Raw genomic sequence first — 17,966 nt, 5'->3', positions numbered from 1 at the left:
AACACTGTTTTTGGCCTTCACCGCTGCCAAAGGCCTTCGCTTAATGACTTCCACAACTAAACTACAAAGCCATGAGTTTGCCGTCTCCACTCATCTTCAGGGACATTTGTAGCCACCATTACAATGATTCAGGCAATGTTTTCAGACTGAGTTTAACTGTTTGGTCCAAACGTGAACTTCCCATTCATGTCTCAATGGTCTGTGCTCAAGATATATTCTATGACATAAAATACAGCCACATTGTGTTTATAATTGTGCTCTTATAAACTATTCTAACTCAAACTTTCAGGGAAAATGTTTAAACAAAGACTGAAAGTTGTTGGAAGCTTAGTATGGGTAATGCTGAAGTAATGCGACTGAAGTAATTAATTTATAGCCTCCTTTTTGCTTTTCACTGATTGCATACAGGCTTCAAAATTCATAAAAGATGTGTTTATTTGTGAAGATTGTCATGAAGAACAAAACCTGTAAGCATTATAAACCTGTAAGCATCATTTCTTGGTCACAGAGCGTATTTTCCACAATAATCCAAAAAGCCAATCTAAAAATCCTACTGGGTTTTTGACAAGAGAATCAGGGTGATATGAACTTGGCCTACACAAATATATAGTAAATGCAGTCATCTATTAAAGCGATAGTTCACCAATAAATGTAAATTCTGTCATTAATTACTCACCCTCAGGTCATTACAAACCTGTAAGACCTTTGTTCACCCATCGAAACACAAATTAAGATATTTTTGATGAAATCCGAGAGCTTTCTGACCCTGCATAGACAGCAAGGGAACCATGTTCAAGGCCCAGAAAGGTAATAAGGACATCGTTAAAATGGTTTGTGTGACATCAGTGGTTCAACCGTAATATTACAAAGCTACAAAAATACATTGTGTGTGCAAAGAAAACAATAACAACAACTTTATGCAACAATTTCTTCTCTTCCATGTCAGTATTACAGAGGAACCCGATTGTGGTGCACCTTGTTTATTAGCAGAGGAATGCAAACACATGCGTCTCAGTACTGCCATGAACGTATGTCAAAGACTGACACGGAAGAGAAGAAATCATTGAATAAAGTCATTATTATTATATTCTCTGTGCACAAAAATCTCGTAGCTTCATAAAATTTTAACGATGTCCTTACTAACTTTCTGGGCCTTGAACATGTCAGTTGTGTTGCTGTCTATGAAGAGTCAAAAAGCTCTCAGATGTCATCCAAAATACCTTCATTTGTGTGCCGAAGATGAATGAAGGTCTTACAGGTTTGGAATGACATGAGGGTGAGTAATTGATGACTATTTTCATTTTTGGGTGAACTATCCTTTTAAGAAAAATGAATCGCTTGGCATTTGCAGCACAGGCGATTGGCTCAATATGTGCCCAACAAAAAGTTGCTCTCCAAAGGCGATTTATTGGCCTATTTGAAAGCCGACTTTCACACAGAGATGGTATACACCAATAGTAGGTTGAGAATGAGAGTGTGTACAAACAAAGCTTGTAAGTTCCAGTGTGGGTGCCTGTCGTGGTTTGCTTATAACTTTATGAGGGTCCGTGTTGCGTTTCTCATGGACCCGCCAGGGCTAAGTTAGGACAGACATGTAGGAGGTCCCATGCTGCCACTGGTGGATGCCACTGGATACAAATATCCGACAAAATGGCGTGGGAAGATACCAATGGCAGCGGAAAACCACAAAGTCAAGGCTGGCCCTGCCCACCTTCCAAAAAACACCAATGTCAAACAGCACAAGCACCACTCGCGCATAAGCAACAATTAAAAATATACATCGGTTAACTGTAAATGCATTCATTTTCACATATTTTTCAGACGCATTTAAAGACGCACGCACATCCACCCATGTGCTCTCCATGAACCCTGTGAGAGAGTCCTGCCAGACACTACAGAAGCTAACGACAGACGGACATATCTGTGGTTTACCCTCAAACTCACTCAACACATGCACACACACACACACTCACGCAAACCAAACGATATTCTTGGAAACTCTGCATTGTAACAGAATAAGGCTGTATTGTACTGCAGTTCTCTCAATTAGTCCTTTAAAGAACACATACTTCACACAAATGCCAAACCCAAATCTCTCCTCTCCATGTGAACACACTACAAAAAGACTGGATTCAACTTTGAAGGTGGGTTCACTTCAGTTCGCTTATAATGACATAAACACTGGAACAAGGTGGGATGGAAATTTATACAAGCAATTTTGTAATGGCACAAAGAATTAGCAGCTACCTTGGGCGCCTTTTCCGGATAGACCTGTGTTTTAGTAAATGAACTGTTATTTAAGAGTCAAAACTCAAGGTACCTCTGATGAGCAATTCTCTGAGATTTGAACTCAATTGAACTCAGATCTTTGATATTTTGAACTTAACTTCAGACAAATTTGTTACCTAAATTGTAGTTTTTATATCTGAACTCCTAAAAATGTAATTATTTGCACTTACAATTAGCTTTGAATTATGATTTGGGGCTTTGTGAACCAGATTGTTACAGGACACGACATTTTAAACTTATGTTGCATTTAATAAATGTAGAAAATCTGGAAATATTGTTTTAGTTTTTACTCTGAAATACGGGTGACCAGTTATCGGTGGCGATATTAAGCATTTTTATGGTTAACAATATTGGTCATTTTTAGGGATGCACGATATTATCGGACGATAATGGCTTTAAATGTAAATATAGGCATCGCCCGATATGAAAAATGATGCCGATATGTCTTGCCGATAAGAGGTATACATTAACTCACATGTGCTCAGGGTCTGCTAGTGATTAGATCATGTCAGCAGAGTGGCTCATTCTTGAAGAAAGGTTTTGTCTGAATGATGATTAGATTCACTCTTTTGGATCGCTGCATTTAATCTGTGAAAGCACATACAGAATGACTCGTTCATTGTATAAACAGTAATAGCACGTGCAGAGGCAGCAGTGGCAGCCTCCCCCCAGGTCCTAATGTCCACTTAGTAAGGGGTTTTAATCTGTAGGGTGTGCTGTTGGCCTACTTCTAATTAAATTAAAAGTAAAATAGCCTACACAAGTAACATTTAGACTGTGTTTCTGATTAAATTAAGCAGTAATTGATGTCATAAGATAATGAGTATGTTTTGATTTAAAGGTCAGAAGCTATAGCTTGCATGAACAAAAATAAAAATCATATGACACTTGTAAATTAATTATTATTTTTTACTGATTCATTCATTAATGCGCAATGTGTTTTATTTTTTAAACAAATCATAAGCTCTAAAATATTTTCAGATTTTTTACAACTCTTTTGCATTAGACCATCTACAAATGTTAAATCTTGTAAATAAAATGTTAGGGTTAACACTGCATCTTTCTGGGGGAAAAAATGCAGCAATTGAAATATAGTTTATTTATAGTTATTTTCAAAGCTTCAATGTGCTGTCAAAAAAAACCTTCATTATGGTTTAATTCTAAAAATAAGCTCTTGTTAAAAACTAACCAAAAATAAAAATATTTTTTCTTATTTCTGCACAGGAGAGACTTAAAAAATATTGACATATCGGCAAAATCCAATATCGTGCATCCCTAGTCATTTTCAAAACCGATTTACCAATAAAATAATGTAAAAGCATTTAAAGAAAGTTTTTGTAAGAGCCCTTGTTATTCTTAAATTTTGACATTAAATTAAATTTTTACACCAGATAACTATATCGGTTCAAAATATCGGCTACTCAATCTGTAATAATCGGTATCTGAAAAACAAGTAGGCCGACCCCTATTCTGAAATAATAAAACCTGTATTTGTGTCGTCATCGCTCTTAAAAAAAAATTTCAAAATAGAATTTCTTCTATTCTGTTAACACAAAAGAAAACGTTTTAAAAAATGTTGGGAAACAAACAGTTGGCAGTAGACATTTATTTAAACCGAGTAATCCTCAGTGCATTTTCATACTATAGAAGTCAATGGCTACCGGCTTCTTCTTTCCGTACTATGGAAGTCAATGGCTGCCAACAACTTTTTTTTTTTTTCCCCTCATCATTTTTTCAAAATATCATCTTTTGCATTCAGCAGAGGAAAGAAACTCAAAGGCTTGGATCAACTTGATGGTGAGTAAATTACAATTTTCATTTTTGGGTGAACTATCCCTTTAACAAAGACCGATTTGAGAAGTGCATCATTATATTTTGAGCAAGAGGGAAATGAAATTTTAGTGTTAGCAGAAAATAATGATGACTATGTAGATATAGGCTATGGAAGGAAAAGAAGAACTTGCATTCATTATAAGTTACAGCTTGCAACAAATAAAAATGTATTTTGATGTATAAGGCATAAATCAAAGTGGGCATGATTTGCATTGTGGGCATAATTTCTGCTGTCTTTGGCATTTGAACATGATTACAAATCCTGCTGAGACCGGCTTAGGCTGCCATACTAATGACCAGCGAAATCTAAAGGGATAGTTCCGTCAATGTTTACTCACCCGCGCGTCATGTTCAGATCACTGACTTACTAAATGATCCAGTCTGAGATGTTAACATCTCACTGAACAGGATGTTTATGATAGGATAGGAATGGGGGTGGGGGGGTGTTCACCTGCAGTTGCCCTGATTATAACTTGATAAAGGTCAGTTCTGGAGCTCAAATGGAGTTTCAAAAACACAGAATACAGCAGAACGGTTCCAGATCACAGAATGGGAGAGACGAGACTGAGCATCGCCATTAACACAGCGATGCCCGTTACCATAGAAACACCACAATGAGAGAGCCTGCCGGTAGTCATGGTTACCGTGCAGCGGACACAGAGTGTTTCAGTGCATTCTGAGAAAAGTGCGTTGGGAAAGAATCAGTGCACATGAGTGTTTGTGTGTGGAGGGCTCGAGAATTAGATCTTGTTTCAGTGCATTGTAAGAAAATCAGCCCCAAGTCCCTTTGTTAATTGCAACATCAGGCCACTGCCCATCACTAGGGTGGCAGTCGTATAACTGTACCATGCCTGGATGGTCTTTGGAATCAACATTGGGAATGTACTCAATGTATGCTCCATGCAAATGTGTGTTTGTGTAACACTAGATTACACTGGGCAATACGTTCTGTATTATAGATAGCAATGCAGGAGTGATGTGAAGCGTGTTTTTGCCTTAAAGCCTCAGAAAAATATCACTCACTCACATAGTAGTACACACAGTAATGAGAGAAAATTTCCAGTTTGACAAGTTCCCCAACTCAACTGAGCTTAATTTGTTTTCAACCCAAATATCCTGGATTTATTACAAGATAAATCAACTTGAGCCAGAATTTCAAATCATCCCTCCTTTTCTTTTTCTACCTTTCCTTTTTATAAAAATGTTACACCTTTGATCCCATGACAACATAATTCTTCTTCTATTATGTATGTGCATAATCATGTATGGAAGTGCTTTTTTTAAATTATAATTTGTACAATTCTGCTTTTAAATCCTCCAAGAAATAGCCCCATTGGCCACCTTCCATTGAAAGCGCTTCACTGTAACATCGTTTTCTTAAAGAAGAAGTCTAAATAATTTTATGTGGAAAACATTACACCATAAAGTTTGTCAACTGAGCTTAACTTCTATTAAAGTTGCAATATTCCTTGAATAAACATGAGAAGCTTTGGATTTATTAGAGTACTAAACCGCACTTACTACATGCTGTCTCAGATCCAAGTGAGAACTTGCTCTGTGAAAACACAAGTAAGTGCTGGTCTGCACAAAGTCAATGAACCACAAGGGTCTACTCAAAAAGCAATGGATCTTGAGGCTGGTTCTGGCCAGTTGAGGTCCAAAAGAGTGGGGTTACGCTGGGTGGAGCGCTGGGAGATGACAAAACTCTTGATGTCAATATATTCTTTTACTATGGCTAACATATTGCTGATTATACTTTGGCTATTATGAGATATAAGATCCTACCGTTACCGTACATAAAATCTGATTGTGTTTGATGGTATAATCCCATTAGATTAAAATCTCCATGATCTAAGGCTCTTAATACATCCCATGGAATTCACTGAATCCAGTCTTTTATGAGATTATAAAGAGCTCACTCCAGATCCAGAAAACTGAACTGTATGCAAACAGTCCTACATCATGTCTTTAACTATGTACTCATCTTAAAATGAATTACTATGTACATAGACTCTTAAAAAAGGTTTCATAAGGGGGTTTTCAATGTGAAGCCGCAGAAGAACCATTTTAGCACCCCAAAGAACCTTTCAGTGAACAGTTCTTAAAAGAACCATTTTTCTTGGTGTGAAGAACATTTTATTTATCCAAAAAAAAAACCTTTTTCACTATAAAGAACCTTAAAGGAACACTCCACTTTTTTGGGAAATAGGCTCATTTTACACCTCCCCTAGAGTTAAACAGTTGAGTTTTACAGTTTTTGAATCCATTCAGCCGATCTCCGGGTCTGGCGGTAGCACTTTTAGCTTAGCTTCGCATAGATAATTGAATCGGATTAGACCATTAGCATTTGGTCATCAAAAATAACCAAAGAGTTTCAATAATTTCCCTATTTAAAGCTTGACTCTTCTGTAGTTACATAGTGTACGAAGACCGATGGAAAATGAAAAGTTGCGATTTTCTAGGCCGATATGGCTAGGAGCTATACTGTCAATCCGGCGTAATAATCAAGGAACCTTTGCTGTATAGAGTATAGTCGTTATTTGTTTTCTTTGCATCCAAAAAGTACCATCGTAGCTTTGTAAAATTATTTTACCGATATCCTTGCTACGTTTCTGGACCTTGATCGTGTAAGGACCCTTGCTGTCTATGGAGGGTCTGAGAGCTCTCAGATTCCATCTAAAATATCTTAATTTGTGTTCCGAAGATGAACGGAGGTCTCACGGGTTTGAAAGCACATGAGGGTGAGTAATTAATGACAGAATTGATTAATAATGACATTTTTGCGACATGCACTTTTACAAGTTGTTTGAACTGAAATGTGTGTTGGCAGTGTATAATGATAAAGATCAACCCAGTGTTTTTTTTTTTTTTTTAAATCTCGTTAAATCATTTCCCCTCTCATATCAAGCCATTCTCAGATGCCTGTCTGTGTGACGTCACACAGACCCAGGCCCCTCCCACAATAGTGTTTTACCTGATACCCTAAGTGAGCTGTCATCAGTCCTCCATTGTTTCACCACCAAAGCAGATGTAGACAAGAATGGCTCCTAAGCGACTGAGGTGTTCTGTTGTTGGATAATGAACATAGCAGTCGTCATTTACTCCCGACAGCTGAGCCGCTGAAGACGCAGTGAATTAAGTTTGTTGTGAAGGGAATGCGCCCCGATATACATAAATGCGTTTACGTTCGCGTGAATCATTCGTGATCCAGCTTCCCCTACAGAATAAGTGAGTATAAGGTTCCTTTATGAATCTTTGCAAATCGCCTTTCCTAATAACATGCTAGTTAGCAAGTTCCGCGGCTAAAGTAAACAGTTTCATGAGAACGGCTCGTCACCCCACGGAAGAGAAGGGTGGGGTGAGTAGAGCTCATTAGCATTTAAAGGAACATGTACTAAAATGGGTTGGTGAAAACAGAGCTGATTTTACAGGGTAAAAAGGGTGTCGTTTTACACTACCATTGAGTAATTTGTATGTTATAGACTTTTCATTAAGACCCTAAAGAATCATATCAACTTGAATGTTAAAGGTTCTTCATGGAACCATCAAAACCAATAATGAACCTTTATTTTTAAGAGTGATACAGTGCTGTTACACTGATTTAATTAGTTACAATATTGTACTTAATACAGGAAATATCTCTTTCAATTTGAACACCAGTGTAAATAAGAACACATACTATTATAACAGAACCCTTGTAACAAAAGTAATTTATTTGAAATACATTTGAAGAGTTAATTTGCAAAAACAGGGAATGAACTAGGTTATTTTGACTAGGTTAAAAAAATAAAAACAAACAGCTAATTAACAAAAACATGATAACATAATAAAAACATGATTTTTGAAAATTAAAAACGGAGTTCTGTTTTTGCAAATAAACTTCATTTATTTCATATAGTTCACATCTATTAACATTTACTGGCATATCGCTCGAGACATAATGATATTAAAATCATAATTACATTTTATTTGGAGTACTACTTGTGCAAAATGCATTTTTTAAAAATATATATTAAGCCTAAAATGTGCTTTAATGTCACTACTGATGAGGATTGTACGTTTAATATCAGTCTTTAAATGATATTTAAAGTACTCCTGAAGAATACTTGCAACAGTTCCACTTTAGCACAATCAAATATACTTCAGTATATCTTTTGTTGGACTTCAGCACTTTTAAACACACAATTAAAGTGCATTATGAACAAAAACAATTCTTCCAGTTTAGGAGACTTTAAGGGTAACACTTTATTTTAAGGTGCCTTTGTTACATGTATTTACTATTATATTTATAATAACAATAAATTGTGCATAATTACATTCAAGTAACCCTAAACCAAACCCTAATCCTAACCATCTAGTAAGTACATGTAGTTAATTAATATTAATTACCTATAAAATTACCTTAAAATAATTACCTTAAAATAATTACCTTAAAATAAAGTGTAACCACTTTCAGTTTACCAGTTTAGTACAATTAAGCACATAAATATGTATTTAAAAATGTATTTGTAGTAAACTTAGCATGAATTAACAGATTATATTTTTCAAATTTCAGTTTATTTATTTTTCACCGGTGAATTAATTTCCTATTTTATACACTGAGGCATTAACATCATAATGTTATCATAAAGTTATCTTTATCATAAGTGTACTATCCAATGATTTTCATTTTAACAGTTTTAAACATGTACAGTAAGAAAGCATTAAGAATGGCATGCTTTCAACGCTGAGCTTTATTAATGATGAAAATGGTGTCCTAACAAGAGTAAGCATGCTCCTGAAATACTCACTACGTTTGAAGATTTAACGGTGACAAACTCAAAAAAGAGACTTGTATGGAATTAGGTCATGCATCATGGTCTAATAAAGAACAGGTTGGTTCAGAGCATGTGAAAAGTCAGTGAAATACCACAATGACAATAACAAACCTAAGCTTATTAAATACGGTTCTAATCTACTGGATTGGTTCAGGAAGGAGAACTTTGAATCTTGAGTCCAGTTTGCACAGAGCTATGGTAGATTAATAAAATATGGCTGTTGTTACATGGCTTTAAATGGTTTATAGTGGTTTTATACAAACATTTTACTAAGCATAACAGCACATTTTGTTGATCACATCAGTCAAAGCAGCTTTCAAAAGAGTTTACTATGCCATTTAATCAGTGTTGCCATGCCAAACTCTAAGGAAAGATTGTGCAAGTTCATCTGGCAAAGCCCATCTAGCTTCACATCTGGATAATATTACAAACAGTGGAGACGTGAAGCCCAGCACCCCAGGAGATAAAAATACTTGACGTGAACTTTTCTTTTTTATTTGAGGGAGATTTACAGGTAACTGCTGGACTTCAATAACTGGATGAATCCGAATGCTTGGAGAAATCTGGCTAAATATTCTGCACAGAAACTGGATGCCAGTGTCGCTTCCTTGCAAGGTTACACAGTAAAAAACCAAGACGCACAGCTTGTCAACAGATGTGCTGTACGTGTAAACCCGGTCTGAGGTGCCGTTCAGATATTATCAGGCATCTTGGACTGTTTTAAGTTGGCATTCCGAATTAAAAAAAACATAAGGCTCAACCAAAGTCCATTTTACGCCTGCATAATTCAGGATTCCCACATCTTTTTAACCAATTTACACAATTTAAGATTTTAATGAAATCTGAGAGATTTCTTTCAGTTCATTGACAGTCTTCTACCAATTTGACTCTTCAAAATGATCATGAAGGGATGTAACGATTACCGGTTTGACGATTAATCATGATAAAATTCCCCACGGTTAGTTTTACCGTTTCCTATTTTAATTATCATTAAAACCGTATTCGATTACCGCGATTTGTACAACTCACGATAAATAAATACTGTCCAGCATAAAGCAGAGTTTTAAGTAACAGTCACAGCACGCAGAGTAGTTTCGTTTTGAATGAAAACAGGGCAGAAAAGCTGGGAGGTTTTAAAAGAGTGCTAAGGGAATTATACAAATGAATATATGAATTAATTAATTATATGAATGTACCTCTGAAGGTTCTGACTGTCTTCAGAAACGATTCGATGGCTTTTTGTTTTCATCTTCCCTCCATGTAGTTCACTCCTAAAGGATGTGTTCTTAAATCGCAATACTGCGTTGTCCACGGAGTTTGTAATTCAGCTGTTCCATAAGCGCCACCTAGTGTCTGCGAGTGGATTTACAGAAACTTATATTTACCTTCAGCCTGTGTGCGGTTTCTGTCTGGCCAAAAACGGACCAAATTTGCATGCCCTGCTGTAAATTGTGGCCGGTTGATGAAAAACAAGCTTATGTGGATTCTACACACTTAAACAATTCAGATAAGCCATCTAGAATCATTTATGGAGCAGATAAAATACATATAATCATTTATTAAATCAATTATCATTTTGAAACCCTTTTCTTTATTTAAAGGCTGAAATGTGAGGTTTACCTTTTTATGAAGCTTTTTCAAAGCTTTATTTGAACATTTACATTAGATATTTGAACATGCTATTAAACAGTCAAGTTGTCAATTAAAATATTAACATCATTGGTAATTTTAGGGAGATTATCTCTTTGGTTTTGAGACTTTAGTCTTTGCATTTTATCTATGCACAATCAGCTCGTAACACTCCAAAGAGAAAGGAAAACTTGAAATTGCATCATATGACCCTTTTAAAAAATATCCTCATTTGTGTTCTGAAGATGAACAAAAGTCTTATGAGTTTGGAATGACAGGAGAGGGAGTAAATGATGATGATGATGACAGAATCTTCATTTTTGGGTGCCCCATCTCTTTAACGACCAGCTAAAAACTCTTTCATATTTCCAGGTCTTCCGTGAATGTGGGACTCCTGGTGTTTGTATGCAACGCAAGAACGCGCTCTGGGTGAACAAGGCCAGGAGCACAGCAAGTTCCAGCACAACAAAGTGCTCCAGCCATTTCACAGTCTGCAGACAGACACACCAATGCTGTGAAATGGCCTTGGGTCTGGAACGGCACGGTATGGTTTAGAAAGAACTGTAAAACTTCAGCTCTATTTTGTGTCCAGACTCGCAGCTGCAGTCCAGACGCTCTGCGCTTCAGCCAGGAGCAGCGATACAAAGTTGAAGAGCCACACAACGCCAGTGTAGCAGTTTATCAGATAAACGGAGGCTGAATGAGGTTTGCCGGATGAGAAGCTGGTGTGCACACCGCATCTCCAAAATGAACGACGGACAAACAAAAGCGTATCTTACAGCAATTAGACGTCCAATCTTACCTGCAATCGCTCCGACGCAGGCTGCCACATTTTAGTAGATGATACGCTCGATTGTCAGGCTGGAAACAGGGATAGTCCAGCTATAACATCTGCTCGCTTACAGCGCGTTCTGGCTCCTTCTGTCTCCTCAAGCAATCCCGAGGAAAAAATCAAGAGACAGTGAATCCAACGGTGCGCAAGAGCGAAACTCCGCCTGCGAAAACACGCACAGCTCTTTTCTTTCTTCCTCAGTCCCTGTGTGTCCTCCGCCCCCTCTCTCGACTGCTGTTATTCCCAGAGTGACCAGAAGACTTACTGGAGCGCCACAAATGTTACATATATATATATATATATATATATATATATATATAAAATACATGAATGTAATATTCGAGAATACAAATTGTTTCACATACTACTCTAAAAAAATCCGTAACGTCATAAAACATGAGTAAGATTTTTAACATCCATAATTATCTATGATGAACATTAAGGATAAAAAAGAAAGCAGACGTTACATGTAACTGCATTTCAGTTTACAAAATGTGTTTCTTTGATCAGTAAGCCTTCGAGTATGACAATATTTTGATAGTCTTGTATATTCATACCCATTTAAATGACAATCAGTCCTCATTTACCTACAGAGTCGTTCACAAGCTGCATGCGCAATAAAGAGCTACTTTGACAAATGATAGCAGACATTTGCAAGTTTTGTTCAATAGTTTGCGAGGTCTTGTAAAATATTAAGATAGCCTACTATGGGATTAACAATGAATAAAATTTTTCAAGAAACGTATGAAAATATGAACTGAAACGGAATAAAAATGTCTTTGAAACTGAAATAAATTAATAATTGCATACATTTTTACTTCATTTTTAATACACTGCATGTTTTGCGACTGTTTTCTCCTCTTTCATTCGTTGATCTGTACTAACAAATAGCTTCCAGAGTTTTCATTTATGCTTCTGAAGTTTTCGTTCGCCATTCTGGCACAAATCTCTTGTGGGGGCGGGGCTAGCAGTGGTCTATTCTCATTGGCTACTGAGTTTTGATTGACAGCTTCTTTACCTGGAAGTGTTGTGTCTCTTAGCGGCTTCCTATTTCAATATATAAATATTTGTATTATTATTATTTTTATCAGTATTGTTCTGCTACTACACTACATTGTTGAGATGATTTCTCAGCTGCAAAAAACACGACTTGTTTGCTGAAATATTATAAAATGATCATCTATTAGAAAAGGGTCTCCTATGAAGTATTAAAAAAAAAAAAATTCCTTTTTTCTAAGAAGTTTTCCTTTTACATCTACCTTCATTTTTGTCAATAGCTTACACTTGCTTTAACGGTCTCATGTCCAAAAATTTGCAAAATTATATTTACTTTTTTTTAAAGGGGGCCTATTATGCAAAAATCTCTTTTATAAGGTGTTTGAACACAGTTGTGTTGCCGCAGTGTGTGAAAACAATCAGCCTATAATGGTAAAAATCCACCCACTCATTTTTTTTATAATCTAAAAAAATCATAAACAGTCTCTCAGAAGGAAAAGTTTCAGATTCTCCCTCTGTTCACGTCACCGAGGGGAAAAAGTGCTGCCCATTTGTGACGCTGCCCTATAGACACAGCCCTGAGTGAGAAGCTGCGGTCCGCCTCCGCCATCATTGATTATTTGCTGTAGCTGCTGGAGATATACAATGTCAGCGTCAAAGAGACATTTCAAGTGTTGTGTTTTGGGATGCATTAACGAACATAGGAGTCTCCATAGACTCCCTCCATCTGAGCCGCTGAGGACACTATGGTTAAGTTTCATTGTCTAAGGAAATGTCCTGGAAAAAATCGGTAAAGTCCCCAATACATGTAGGAATCAAAACCAACGCTTTGTGCAAAAACGTCAGCTCCAGACAAAGTAAGTATCACACGTTTGTTTTCCAAATTGCCTTTCTGAAAGAGCTTCTTGGCACTCTGAAAGGCTAATGATGCTAAAGCCCCTCTGATAGTCCCATTCTGTTTTAGTAAGACTAAAATTTTATAACAAGGTATAAGCTTTCAAAGAGGTTGTCCACTAAATTAATGAGTGTTTTGGGGACTTACAGAGAAGCAAACCTGGACCTTCTGAAACCCTCATGATGTCACAGGTCAGAGACTGACCCTACCTGTCTATAAATGGTGTGTTAAATTTGGATTTTCCAGGATTTACAAGCACCATATCTACTTTACACCCATAGCGGCCCACACATCTGGTATGCAAAGAGAATATTTAAAAGTCCAAGTTAGATTCTGGTCTAAGAGTTTATACAATGGCTAAGGATGCAGCAGCTTGCCACTTACTCACACACATATTTGACCTATTATTAATTTATTCCACAGTCAAAAAAAAGTGAGTACTTTTCGATTGAATTCACTTCGTGTGAGTGCACATTTTAAATATTGTTTTACAATAACAATATTTTTGCAGTGAAACTGACACTGTATCATATGCTGTGTGTGTATTTTTCTGTTAATCTCATAACTGCATATACATCAGTGTACATTAGATGATTTCATATCTTCATGTATAGCAAAACAATGGCATTCATCTTTATTCTAAACCAGAAACTGCTCATAGTCAAATAAGAGGTCAAATAAACACTTAAGGGGGTCAAAAGGGACCTTAGTCTGTCTCAGAGGTCAAAGCCATCAAAACTGTGCCCTTACTTCCCTGCTGTGGGGGGACTTCTGAGTGACCAGAGCACCATCACAGTACGCCATTCTTACAGATGTTTACTTTCAGAACATCTGGAGCCCACACAAGGTCACGGAAGGGTCTAGGACATCGTTTGAACTCCATATAAAGGCATGGCCAGCTGGGGGACATTCCATGTGCAGACAGTCAAAGGCATTCCGACGGTGGAAAACACATCCTCTCTCTTACCATCTGCATCTGAGTGTGCGTTTCTCATCTTGAGACATGAGACACGATTGCAACACTGAATGCTTTTACAAATGTCAAGTTTGCTTTGCACACTACAGGGAAAGTGGTTATGAGTTTGGACTGTTTGGAGAGATAAAGCGTGTTTGTGCGTGTATGAGACTTACCATCTGTTCTTTGGGATAAAGAAAACACGTCTGATGTGTGCGGCATCTTCCAAACGTCTTGTTCCCTGTGATATAAAGTTACATGTAGTGCTTCCTTATCTCCAATTAAATACCTTTAACATCTACTAATCACTTTCATTACTAGAAACATCCGGATTTGTATTTTTAAGGTTCATTGTATCTCTCGTCTCGTTTATCATATGTTAAACATCCAAGCATTAAAACAGGCTTTAGGCATTAACTTTTATTAATACATCATTCCACATATATAACCAAATGGGTGTTATCTTTATCTAACAAAAACAGTGCTCAGGTTAGAAGCTTCCCTTTAGTACCGATCCTAGACACAACCTATTCATTCACCTAAAGATGAAGATTAAATCTTAAAACGTGCTATTCATTTCCGATCTTCTGTAGAACACTAAAACAGGATATTTGGAGAATGTCCAAGCGGTGATATACCTTGGTCAAGCTCCAAAATGGACAAAATACAGTAAAACTGCCAAGAAGTCTCCCAAATAGCTTCCAACTCTCATTCACCCTTTTGTTCAATTGAAAATATTCAAATAGTGAGATCAGCCGTAAGAAACCTGAACCAGTTTTATTTGATATCATTCAAACCCAACATGGCACAATGCTTCTTAAGGCGAAATATTTTAATACTTACAAACACGATTTGAAAGCTATAGCAGAGATTTTTGGTGAGCATTTTGCATTTCAGTCTGCTCATCGTACAGTTTTATGTGTCTTATGGAGATTAACTGTTTTGATGCTTTCTCCAGTACTTTCATTGAATGGAAAAGAGCAGCTTGGGCATTCTGCAAAATAACTCCTTTTGTGTTTTTCAGGAGAAAGAAAATGTAGTTTTGGAATAGCATGAGGTTAATTCAGTTTTAGGCAAACCATTTCCTTAATTCAGGCATTAAGGAGCATCCAAACTGGTCTAAGATCAGCTACAGGGAGTAACTTCTACCTGTCTATACTAAACAAAAGGATAACCATAGGAGTACAATGAGTATAAGTAGGAGCAGATATGGAAGATAAGAGAGAAAGGGAGATGGGTAATGGAAAGAATGAAAACATTCTATGAGTCCCACTCCAGCCAGATGCAAATGAAGAGAAAGAGAGGGAGAAAGAGCTGGAACCCGTTGCAGGAATACCAGAAGCGCATGGCAGAAATACACCGGTCTTAACCAGACTCGAAGACCTGTCAGAGACACTTCACTTGTTCCAATACTTTGACTGACTAATGTCTCAGTAGATACTAATGGGGAAGGTAATCTTATTCTTGCAGGCTATTTTTAAGTCCGTTTCAATGCCAATAAACATTCTGTGCAGATTAAAAGTTTCAAAGTTTCCTACTTGTCCACATTATTTTCCCTACGACTTCCATTACACAGGCAGCATTTTCAGTTCTTGAATTTTCCATGGCTCTCACACATTCATGTGTTTACATTCACAATCTTACGATTACGTATAACAATCTGAAAACATGTAAGGCCATGTAGATGCCATAAACCTTTCTTTGTCAAAACCCATATGGAACACTTTGATTTTTCCCTTTACTCAGATTTCACTTTGCCCATAATCTGGCGGTTTATTAACCATGCACATATCTGTTTCCATTTTGACATTGAAACTAAATGTCTTGTATTGTCAGATTGTTTATGAGCAAATCCTTCATAGTTACTGGCATTTTTCAGTATGTCTAAACTGACTCACTAGTTTGCATGAAGATTTTTCTAAGGTTTTTTTTTTTTTTCAACTCTCCCTGATAATTTGCGCTCACATTTGCAAAATGTCAACAAGATTTTGCAGGCAAAACAATTATATTTTCCATTTTCAATAGTTGAGGGATGTATGATACACAGCTCACACAGAAGTCACCTTCAAAAGCTGTGAATTTGCATGATGAACTTGAACACAAGTGAGATCTGCATGGGAAACTCCCATTCGCATAAATTCCTCTTGAAATCACTGTATTTTGCCTGCGAAATTTCGCAGAGCAGTGGTAAATGTGACCACAGCTTAAGGAGCTTTGCAGGTGTACTGGAACAGAGAGGTCTTGCATAAAACACTATGACATATAGATCAGGAGGTCTAGTTTATTACCACCAAATATTAATTTTAAAAGCACTTTGTTGTGCTGCCTTCACATGGATAGTGGTATCTTAAGACTTTGCTAACACTAAGTTTATGACACAAAAGAGACCACAATGAACAAGAATAAATAAACAGCAAACAACAGTGTACATAAGGTTACAGAGTAATGCAGAACCACTGATCCTATCCATGCACCAGTAAGGCAACCTACATTGTCTTATCTTTTAATTCTTCTGTATAAAGTTACAGTTTAACTGTACTATGAGCTCTATTACTCCTAATTCTACAGCTTTTGCTTGGATTGCTGCTATCATGTTTGTAATCAGAGTCTAGAGGGTGGAAGGATTCGGTTAAACACCCCCTCTCACACACATTTTGCAATGTAGCATGTTATTCGTCTACTTACATTCCACAAAACATTTGCGTCTGCAAACAAAGCACATTTGTTTGGAACTATTCCATTAACTAATTCTGTGCAGCACTCCTAGTGCCTGATATGAATTAAAAGCTTCATGGTTTACAATGATAAAATATATCAATTTCAAAAGTGTTTTTGTAAGGTTTGATACATTTTTTAAAATCTATTCTCTGGAAATAAATACTGCACGGACTGGCTCATTTTAAAGGCTGTAACAGTGGCTGTGTGTATGCGGTGTGTGTGTATGCAGATGTATTGCCTCACAAATCTTTAGTTTTAATGAGTGCGACTAAAGGCTTGTCATCAGGGCTGTAATCTTCATAACTGATGGGAGTCGCATCATACATTGCTGGTCTGGATTTCTTCCCAAACCTGTAACATACACAAAGGAACAGGACATTTTTGTTGTTAAATAGTTGTTTGATCTCATGAGCCTACGCGGTTTGACGAGTGTGGCACTGTAGTGCAAGACTGTAATTCAGCTCTCTCGGCTGCAATCCAATCGAAGAAGACCCGATTATGAGATGTTCAAACAAAACCGAACCAGTAGTGTGTAGGAATGTTTTACAAAACTACAAAAACAAATTATGTCATGTGTAAAGCCCCCTGATATACTCACAGCATAGTTCGCTTCGCTTAAGGGTTAAAAGAAGTTTATTATAAGCAAGTATTGGTTTACTGTTAGCGAACATCCCAGCACTGCAGAGAGCAGCATTTAGATATGCAAATATGTGTTGCACATTTTCCTCTCAGTAAGGAAGTAAACACACAACAAAAATGAAAGAGGAGAGAAAACAGCTGTTAAGAAAGCATCTGATCATAGTGATGTGGATAAGTTTGCACCAGCTCTGCAGTAAAGTCACATCACGTTTATATATATTTATATATCACTTTATGCAATAGACTGCTTTAAAGCAAGCAGCTTTACAGTATTAAACATGAGAAACAGTGTCGATTTCAGTTGGAATTACAACTTTTATTTTCTGCTATAAAGCAGCTCTATATGTATATGAATGTATAAAA

General features: G+C 36.8%; 2 protein-coding genes across 2 annotated transcripts in view; both read right to left on the bottom strand.

The window, feature by feature from the left end:
* Positions 1 to 11,610, bottom strand: part of LOC306888203 (PTB-containing, cubilin and LRP1-interacting protein-like) — a 31,957-nt gene extending 20,347 nt beyond the window's left edge. Inside the window, exon 1 of the mRNA XM_079446393.1 lies at positions 11,371 to 11,610. Within this exon, the coding sequence (XP_079302519.1) occupies positions 11,371 to 11,400 (30 nt within the window). The 5' untranslated portion in view covers positions 11,401 to 11,610. The remainder of the gene's footprint in view (positions 1 to 11,370) is intronic.
* A 4,574-nt stretch (positions 11,611 to 16,184) lies between these two features.
* Positions 16,185 to 17,966, bottom strand: part of LOC306888339 (delta and Notch-like epidermal growth factor-related receptor) — a 36,961-nt gene continuing 35,179 nt past the window's right edge. The window contains exon 13 of the mRNA XM_079446556.1: positions 16,185 to 17,315. Coding sequence (XP_079302682.1) covers positions 17,204 to 17,315 — 112 coding nt within the window. The 3' untranslated portion in view covers positions 16,185 to 17,203. The remainder of the gene's footprint in view (positions 17,316 to 17,966) is intronic.

Source organism: Barbus barbus (genome assembly GCF_936440315.1).
Source record: "Barbus barbus genome assembly, chromosome: 22".
Taxonomy (NCBI): domain Eukaryota; kingdom Metazoa; phylum Chordata; class Actinopteri; order Cypriniformes; family Cyprinidae; genus Barbus; species Barbus barbus.
The sequence above is the reverse complement of the archived record's forward strand: the minus strand, read 5'-3'. Positions and strand labels throughout refer to the sequence as shown.